Source organism: Aspergillus sydowii (genome assembly GCF_001890705.1).
Source record: "Aspergillus sydowii CBS 593.65 unplaced genomic scaffold ASPSYscaffold_2, whole genome shotgun sequence".
In the NCBI taxonomy this organism is placed as follows: Eukaryota; Fungi; Ascomycota; class Eurotiomycetes; order Eurotiales; family Aspergillaceae; genus Aspergillus; species Aspergillus sydowii.
The window spans coordinates 1-9,588 of record NW_024467860.1 but is presented as its reverse complement, the minus strand read 5'-3'; the positions used below and the strand labels follow the sequence as shown (position 1 = coordinate 9,588).

Genomic DNA, 9,588 nt, shown 5'->3' with positions numbered 1-9,588 from the left:
ATATAGGATATAGGATATAGGATATAGGATATAGAATATAGGATATAGGATATAGAATAAAAAATATAATAAAGATATAATAAAAAGTTAAACTATACTAGACCCTAAAGCTATATATTTTATAAAACTACTTAGAAAACTAATATAAAAACCAGATTACTTAAATAATTTTAGTATCTAGCTCCTATTTCTCTTTTAGAAAGCTAATATTAATATCTAATAGAGAATAGAGTATACCAGCTAATCCTTATATAAAAGCTACCTGGTGCTAGGTCTAAATAGGATTAATATACTGTATTTCCTAATAATTTCTATTCTATTCTCTAAAATACTTTTTTCTTTAATCTAAGAGCCTGAAATTATTATCAGGGAATAGTTAACTAATATACTAGCTCTTAAATTATATTCTAATCTAGTAGCAGCTGTTCTACTTTAATAGTATAATTAGAATCTATTAATCCTAATATATTACTATATCTGCGTGTGCTACTACAGTACTAGATTATTCTTTATACTATCTATAGTTACTACTATACTCTTAATAATCTAGACTAATATCTACAGCAGGAATACTAAGTTAGAAGTTATATATAAAGATAGATTAAGTAGTTTATATAGCTTACTTAGGTAGCTATATCCAGTACTAGTATAGTATAACTAGTAGATAATATTAGTAAGATTTATAGATTACTAATTATATATAGATTTCTCTATTATTACTAGAACTATAACTACCAGTCTACTAATATAGACTAGATCTATAAGTACTATAACTAGATATATTAGTAGCAGGCCTTCTATTATAAAACTATACTATAGTATAAGATCTTCCTGTAGACTAACACTAGTATCTGATGGGGAACAGAGCACGCCAGCTAACCCTTATACAAAAGCTACCCGGCGCTAGGCCTAAATAGGACTAATGTACTGTATTCCCTAATGATTTCTGCTCTATTCCCCAAAACACTCCTTTCTTCAACCTGAGAGCCTGGAATCATTACCAGGGGGTGGTTAACTAATATACCAGCTCTTAAATTATGTCCTAACCCAGCAGCAGCTGTTCTACTTCAATAGCACGGTCAGAATCTATTAACCCTAATATACCACTATACCTGCGTGTGCTGCCGCAGTACTGGGTTATTCTTTATACCACCTATGGTTGCTGCTATACCCTTAATAACCTGGACCGACACCTGCAGCGGGAATACTAAGTTAGAAGCCATGCACGGAGATAGATTAAGTAGTCTGCGCAGCTTACTCGGGTAGCTATATCCAGTGCTGGTGTGGTATAACCAGTAGATGGTATTAGTGAGATTCATGGGTTGCTGACCGTGCGCGGGTTTCTCTGCCACTACCAGAACTGTGACTACCGGTCTACCAATACAGACCAGATCTGCAAGTACTATAACTAGATATATTAGTGACAGGCCCTCTATTATAGAGCCATGCCGTGGCACGAGGCCTTCCTGCAGACCCTCTTTAACCAGCGCCAGAATATCCAGTATTTCACGGTCGTGCTTGCCGACCAGGTCTATACCAGTAATAGCCCACTACAATATATATATCCACATGCTAACGCGCCTGATAATGCACCGTGCCTTATATTATTATCTCCCACCCCAAGTGATTCTTCTTCTACATTAATCCACACCAGTACATTTAACTATATTCTTGACCAATTTCATTAATCTCAGGCCCAGCCCCTTTGCCTATAGATTGACCAAGTCCAGCATGTATCCGATACTAGCCTATGGATGAATTGCACCTGTGATAACATCCTGAGGTTCGGTAAATATCGAGGTCGTCGAAATGCCGGAGTGCAGCCCGAAGGCTCACTCCCCGGCGTTCTTATTATTCTAACTACGTCTACCTAAGCTTCCTATATATAGTCGAGCTGAGCTATCGGCAATAGAACTATCCGATAGTGGACCTTCTCTGATATTCCATTATCAAACCATCCGAAGACAGGACTTCGCGAGTATCGACGTCTCCGATATACATCGGGGGCATCGATACCACCGAGTACTGACTCGGGGAATCACATCCTCCCCTACTTGACTGGCTGTCCACCTGGACAGCCCGTAATTCATCGTCCAAGTAGACATGTGTTCACCCTGGATGTAGAACCGGCCGCTAACGGTCGTCGGTGTGTCTGGTACCAGGCCATATGAACATCGATTCCCTGTTGGGAATAGAGAGTTGTGGGTTATCGTCGAATCTCGTTGTTCCGAGATTTGACCAGGCTGTGCTCGAGGAGCCTCGTCGTCCTCGTCAGTCCAGCCGTTGTCCACAAATCAAGGCGAAAAGAGGTCGAAACTGAGCCGTTGAAAGCTCAGTTAAGCGTCACCTTGTCCTGGGTGAGCTGAAATTGGATATAAAGCAGATGGCAGAATCAAGGAAACACTTCGTCGAGAGCTTCTCCCACGTCCATATTGGACTGGTGTGAAAAGGATGAGTGTAAAGAAACCATCTGCTGTGATTTCGAACATTCGGGGTGCAGGGTTCCCTATGGCAACAGGTTTGTCGAGTGAATCGACGAGTCTTTGTTGTGGTTGAGAGAATTTTCACGCGCCTGGGTATCAACACGCTCGCCTTCATGTTTATATCTCACCCCGTCGAATCTCCTCTTCCCCTGTTTTCTTTCCCACAACCACCACCTTTCCTTGGACTGGAAGTCTCGTCGGACTGCTCGATTGGTTGTGCTCCTGTCTCTCCTCTATATCGTTGCCCCGAAGTCCTTGCTCCTTTCCAATATCACATTCCCCGCCGGTACTCGCCATGCCTCGAAGCTCAGTTTCCCCTCGAAAGGGCAAGTCCGCCAAAGTCTCATCTCATGTCCAACCCGGTGTCTCAGCTCCCGACTCGACAATCACCAGTAAGTCCCCTGTTTAGTCCTGCCTGATGCGGCCACTGACGTGTTTTGCCATCTCGACGTAGCCCCCGGCTTTGAAGCTGTCCAGGTTTTCCCCAAGATCCGTGAACCCGATTGGTCTTTAGACCATCGTGGGCGTCTTGTCGTAAAAACTCCGAAGGGAGTCCACCAGGAGGGTGGTTATGCCCTCCACCTCCGCGGTGAGGAGCTGTCCGAGGATCAAGCCTGTAGTCATTGTCAGATCGGGGGAGTGTTCCGATCCTGTGTTGTTGGTCCAGAATATCGGGGTAGTGCTGTCTGGTTCGGGGCGTGTTCGAATTGTGTTTGGGCTGGTAGTGGCAGCAAATGTTCCGTTCGTGCCTCTCGAGGACTCAATGATTGGACCCCTATGTGCACCGAGTAAGTCGTTGTCTATTCTTGTCTAGCTCTTGTCTCTTCTAGCTTTGCTGATAGTAGCCCCGACAGGGAAATCCGGCAGTCTGGTGGTCTGGAGGAGGCTAGAAGGCGTTTGGAGGCATATGAGGCCTCACTCGCATCGATTCGCCCTAAGCCTACCCCGCGTCCTGGAGAGACGCCCTTGCCTATCATCGAATTGCCTGTAGGGCAAATTTCGGATTTGTTGAGATCTCCTCGGAACCCGTTGGATGGAAAGGTTCTCGCATGGGGAATCTCGCCGTCCTTGTGGCACGATCCCAATCTTCTCTTCGAGGCCGTTCGAGACCTCCAAACTTTTCAGGCCATCATCACCTCCCGTCTTCGTACACTTGGTGTTATCGATTCTATTGGCCAGCATGAGTTTTGGACAAGGGAAGCCCGTCATCTCCTAATCAATGTATGCTCCTGTCCTTGCCCTCCATTCCTTCTTTATTAATTCTATACAGGCTGTAAATATTCCGGACAGCGAGTTGTTCGTCGAGGGTTCTCCTTCGCCCTCCCGTCCGGTTTCGGTCCCTGAACGCGTCGCCCAGAAGCCTCCGCCCAGTCCTGCTGTAGGTGGTGGTGAGTCCAAGGAGGAGCCCTCGAAGAAACGGCGGCGTCATTCTCCTGGGTCAGCCAGGAAAAGAACCAAGACGGCCCCGGCTACGCCGAAGACTCCTGTGCCGGTTGCTATCGAAGATGACGATGACAGTGCTGGCTTTGCTCCGGAGGCTCTGATGACCGGTGCCTTGCGTGTAGGGTCTGTCGAGCTAGTCGATGATGCTTCTGTTCCCCATTTGGACAAGACGGCCACCAGCGAAGACGACAAGGAGGCTGATAATGGTGAAGGCAACGATGACAGCGATGATGGAGTGGATGATTTTACTGATATCGAGGAGACTTAGATGTTTTGTTGAGATTTCTTTTCCTGTTTTTCCTGGGCCGGTACCTGAACCTGTAGGTTTTGTCGGTCAGCCAGCCGTTAGTCTTGTCATAGAGTAGTTTCCTTTAGTTTTTAGCCATGAATAATGTTGCCAAGGTCTATCTCCATGCTCGTGCAGCTTTCCTTCAGTAAGTCTATCCCGATCACTCCTGACGACGTGGAATAACTACAGCAAATGGCCCATCGAAATCCGCCTCTCCGGCGTCCCTTCGAGGACGGAGATTCCTCCGGGGGCTTTCGCTTCTTCCAACTGCACTGTCGCCATCCGAGATAGGTGAGTCTTCTTCGGGTATCCAATCTTCTTCCCCGCCTGACTCCTGTGCACGCCGCCCAGAGTTGCGCACCTCTGTCGATCGTGCCGCTGTTTTATCTTGAGACTGAGTTTTGCGAGTACGCGGCTTCCTAGCCTTCCGTGCGTCCCTCTGATTCAGTTTCCTAACAGCATCTTCCTCCCCTACTTTGCCCGAGCGTACCCCTGTACGCTCCTGCCGTTCCCACTCCCGTTTAGTCCATGTGGACAGGTCGGAGTATGAGGGGAGATCTGGTTCGACAGCATCGATGATCTGCCGAACTTCAACTGGGTGGTGGAGCGTAAGTCCTACCTGCTTCAGTTTAGAGGCTAGTCGTGTCGACGACCAGAGCCTCTCGGGCTTATCGACGTTAGCCCGGATCAAGCGTTGGCCATTAACCAGGTTGCGGACAACTCGGCCATCGGGCTCTTCGATGGCGTAGGTTCCTAATGGGTGCCGCTTCAAAACCCGATATGGGCCAAACCACTTCGGCTGGAACTTCTGTGGTGTTTCATTACGCACAAGGACCCAGTTGCCCTTCTCGAAAGGATGCTCCTTGACGAGGTCGTCTCGGATAATTTGTCGTTTAATCGCGTGAGTCAGCAGTCGCTCATTCGCCAAGGCGCGGGCGTGCTGAATTCGGGTTAGTCGATCCTCCTGCATGGCCCTCTCCTTCTTTGTGTCGTCGTCGGGCAGTCTGGGCTTGACACCATAGACAAGTTCGAATGGGCTGGTGTCAGCGACGCTATGTACTCGAATTCGGGTGGCAAGGAGCGCCTGGGATAGGTACTCGTCCCAGAGACGCGTCGGTTTGCCTACAAGCATCTTCGTGAGCATCGAACCCAAGACTCCGTTCAACCTTTCTACTCGTCCATTTGTCCGCGGGTGGTGAGGCGTCGTGACCCGATGTTTTATCCTCAGGATCTGGACATAGTGGGCCACCACCTTCGACAAGATGTTTGGTCCGTTGTCTGACACCAACTCGCTCATCGCTCCGTATTGGACGAAGATATCCTCATGAAGGAAACGGGCAACGGCTTCGTCCGTTGCGTTTGGGACTGCTTTAGCTACCGGCCAGCCTGTAGCATAGTCGATCGCTGTTATAATCCATCGGTTCCCATTCGGAGTTGCTGGTAAGGGCCCGATAAGATCGATCCCCCATCGTTCGAAAGGTTCGACATCTCCCCGAAACATATGCGTCTGCTGCTCTCTTTCCAGACCTGTCTGGGATCGCTGCGACACTTGGCACGCTGGACACTCGTGTAACGCGGTCTGAATATCTCGGCGCATCGACGGCCACCATGCCCTCGTGCCTATGGCACCGAGTAGTCCTGGGTATCCCAGATGGCCATACGATTCGTGCATCCTTTTTACAAACGAGTTCCGAAGTCCTTCCTGTAGGTATGGAGCTTCAGTCCCATCTTTATCGACATGGAACAGGACATCCTCTGCGTCCGGATCTGTCATGTCCCTGCATCTGCCATAGGCAAAGTGCCTCCCGTCGGCCTCAATGCTCCTCGCCATCGAAGCATCCGACGGTAAAAATCCTTCGGTAAAATACCGTATCATACTGTCCTCCCATGTTTCAGCACCCTTCGACTGTATCGATACGAGCTGTCCTGCCGTTTTGTTCAACCATTGTGCTACAAATGCTTCGTCTGTGCTGTCGCCCACGGTAGCCGGGCCTTCTTCAACAAAGTCAGGCCGTCTACTGATGGCATCGGGCACCACTGCTTCTTTTCCCGGGCGATATCGGATAGCCAGGTCATAGGCTTGGAATTCTTCAACCCATCGTACCAAGCGTTTGGAGTAGGTCCGGGTCGTTGCAAGGTACTTCAGGCTCTCATGGTCCGTCAGGACCTCTGTCCTGGTCCCGTTCTCTAGGTGGTGTTCCCAGCACCTCAAGGCTTCCTTGATAGCCAACAATTCCTTCTCCTGCGTTGGGTAGTTCCGTTCCGCGCTATTCAACTTTCTCCCATCGAAGGCCACTGGATGCCATTTACCATCCTCCGCTGGCTGGCTGAGGACCATCCCGATCGCCCATTCCGACGCGTCCGTTTCGATCCGGAAACGTTCCGTCGGGTTGACGATGGAGAGGACGGGTGCCGTGACCAGTGCCTTTTTCAATTGTCGGAACGCCCTTTCGCAACTGGCGTTCCAAACCACCGATCGATACTTCCGCTTCCGTTCTCCCGCATCCTTTTCCTTTAGGAGTTCGTGTAACGGGGCCGCAATTCTGGCGAAGTCACGGACGAATCGCCGATAATACGTTGCCAACCCCAGGAACTGTCGAAGTTCGTGCACATTTCTCGGTTGTGGCCACTCATCGATGACTTCGAGCTTAGCTGGGACGGGTTGGACGGTTCCTCTGCCAATGATATGTCCGCAGAATTCCAGTTCCTCTACCCCGAGGATGCACTTTGAGCCTTTCACAAACATTTCGTTCCGCTGTAGCGTATCTAGAACTGTCCTCAGATGGTGCTCATGTTCTTCCCATGTATCTGAGAAGATAAGGATATCGTCGAGGTAGACGAAACAGAATGTCCCCAGATATGGAGCCAAGACCCGATTCATGAGTGTCTGAAACGTCGCCGGTGCGTTCGATAGCCCAAATGGCATGGCTAGGAATTCGTACTTTCCAAAGATAGTGTTAAACGCTGTCTTTTGGATTGATGCTTCTTCCATTCGGACTTGCCAGTACCCCGAAAGGAGGTCAATCTTTGAGAGATATGTTGCTCCTCCGACCTGGTCGATAAGATCCTGGATGCGTGGGAGTGGATATCCGTTCTTGCGTGTCTTTTGGTTCAGCAATCGGTAGTCAATACACATCCTCCATCTTCCGTCAGGTTTTGGAGCGAAGACGACAGGGAAACCCCATGGGCTAGATGACACCTTAATAATCCCCTTATCGAGGAGCTCTGTGAGCTGCCTCTTCAACTCGTCTAGCTTTTGCGGTGACAGAGGATAAAAAGGTTGATTCACTGGCGGCTCATCGCCAGTATCGATATGGTGTTCGAGTCCTCGGTCAGGAGGAAGCGTTGGTGGTAGTTCCTCCCGAAAGACAGCCGCGAACTCCTTCGTGATTGCTTCAACCTTCTCTTCTATCGTGGCGTTGCTATTCTGGAGTGGTCGAATGACCGCCAGAACGGCGTCCTTCTTCCGCTTCTTTAAGATCCTAATAGCTTGCTTTGCACTCATCAGTTCCAGTGTCGATTCGACACTAGAAACGTGGTTTCTGATGTCGATGGGCCGGACAACATGTACATGCCGCCCGTCTTTCCCCTGGAGACGCATTTCGGACGTACTCCAATCAATCTGTGGGTTGGTTGCCTTCAACCAATCCCGCCCCAATATCATGTCATGATAGGGCAACTTCAACGCATACACTCCTACACTTGCTTTCCAATCTCCAAAGGCCATCGGTAATTGGAGATGTCCTCTCGTGGTCAAGGACTCCCCATTTGCTACCCCTACTTCCAGTTGTTCTGCGCTTCGGGAGGTCCGATAATCCCGAAGGTGGTCAGCCAACTGGGTCGACAGGAACGAGTGGCTAGCTCCAGAGTCAATAAGGACCTTCACGACCTTGGCAAGTCCTCCAAACCCAATGGTGCAAACATATGAGGCGATGTCTGATCCTACGGCGTGCAACGTAGCCGTCTTCTGCCGGGGTGCCTTCAAGGTCGGGGGCTCGCGCGTGGCCGGGGGTTCCAACGTATCCGGAACTCCCAATTCCCAAGCTTCCGTCCTGGAGGCTTTTGCCATTCGCGCCACTAGTCCCTCCTCATCCAGCGGCCTTATTCTTTTCCCGAGCCTTTCGACTCGGTTCCTTTACCATGGGCCCGTTGGCGACAGGTGGATTTCGAGTGCCCTTTTCCACCACACTGGAAACATGCTTTATTTGCTGAGCACCACGCCCGCCATTCCGGACTCCCTTTCTTCGGTCGATTAGGTTGTGTGGTGAGTGCGCTCAGATCCATGGCGTCGGTTTGGTCGATGCCGGTCGACGCGTTATTCATGTAGTATCCCGCAATGGCGTTGCCTTGTTCGTACTGGCTGAACCTCTGTACTAACTCCTCAAACCTTGTGGGGTGATCAAGGTCCCTTGCGAGTCGGGCTTGAAGAGCGGGCTTAGCTCCCATCTTGAAGTATCGGATTACAAGATGTTCAGGTAGAGGGGGCTTGATCTGGGCAGCCATGTTCGAGAACCGACTACTATAGTTTGCCACGCTACTGTTTCCTTGCGTGCAGCTAATAAAGCGCTCCCACTTCTTATCCTCACTGAGGAGTTCTTTGAAGTTATCCAGAATCCATTGTCGGAACCCTTCCCAAGTATCGATGGGTTCGATCCCGCTATCCCGCACTCTTTCACTTCGGGCTCGCCACATGGTTTTTGCTGTTCCATCAAGGAAGTCTTTGATGTAGTAAATCTTCTGGACATCCGAAGGGTTCTTTTCCGCCAGGGTGCGTTCGGCTTCGAAGTACTCCTCCACTGATTGAAGCCATCTCCTTGCGGCATCGTTGGCAACCTGCCCGCCATACTTTGGGGGTTTCTTTATGTCCGATGACTTCAGGTACGGTTTCGTGGTTCTGGTTTGGATGGTCCCTTCCTGGCTCAGGGTTGTCGTCTCTGTCGATGTTCCTTGCGGTGTCTCCTGTGGCGTGGCTATGGTACTATTCTGCTGTTCCCTTAGGGCTGTAAGGGTTTCCTCTTGCCGTTGCCATCGGTTCTCCGCCTCCCTTAGCCTGTTTCTGTTCTCCTGCTGGGATCGGTTCCACTGATCCAAGGCTTGGGCCAAGGCCGGAGTGTGGACGTTCTCTGCGACTGCAAGGTTCCACATTGTCGTGATGTTCTGGTCCCAGTGAGGCAAGGGGGCGTTAGGGTCACGGTTGTCGGAGTTGTTGTTGAAGTTTTGTTGGGGGTTCGCCATTATCAGAATTATCGTAATCGGTGTTCTTGATCCGTTAAGGTTACCGTCCCCAAGACGCTATCCTCACGCCTCCTGAAATATTCGTCCGTTGGTTTCCTCTCGTGGTTTGGAGGCATGGAAGTTTTTTTTTTTTTTTTT

General features: G+C 49.7%; 1 protein-coding gene across 1 annotated transcript; it reads left to right on the top strand.

The window, feature by feature from the left end:
* Positions 1–2,442: 2,442 nt before the first annotated feature.
* Positions 2,443–4,059, top strand: ASPSYDRAFT_584156 (DUF3716 domain-containing protein). Its single transcript, XM_040849528.1, has 3 exons — positions 2,443–2,875; positions 2,938–3,271; positions 3,338–4,059. The coding sequence occupies exons 1-3, from the start codon at positions 2,779–2,781 to the stop codon at positions 3,741–3,743; spliced, it is 837 nt and encodes a 278-aa protein (XP_040705484.1). The 5' UTR covers positions 2,443–2,778; the 3' UTR covers positions 3,744–4,059.
* The last annotated feature ends 5,529 nt before the right edge of the window (positions 4,060–9,588 follow it).

Coding starts and splice junctions, on each gene's coding strand:
- ASPSYDRAFT_584156 (XM_040849528.1), top strand. CDS start 2,779: ATGCCTCGAAGCTCAGTTTCCCCTCGAAAGGGCAAGTCCGCCAAAGTC. Junction 2,876..2,937: donor TCCCGACTCGACAATCACCA/GTAAGTCCCCTG, acceptor ATCTCGACGTAG/CCCCCGGCTTTGAAGCTGTC. Junction 3,272..3,337: donor TGGACCCCTATGTGCACCGA/GTAAGTCGTTGT, acceptor TAGCCCCGACAG/GGAAATCCGGCAGTCTGGTG.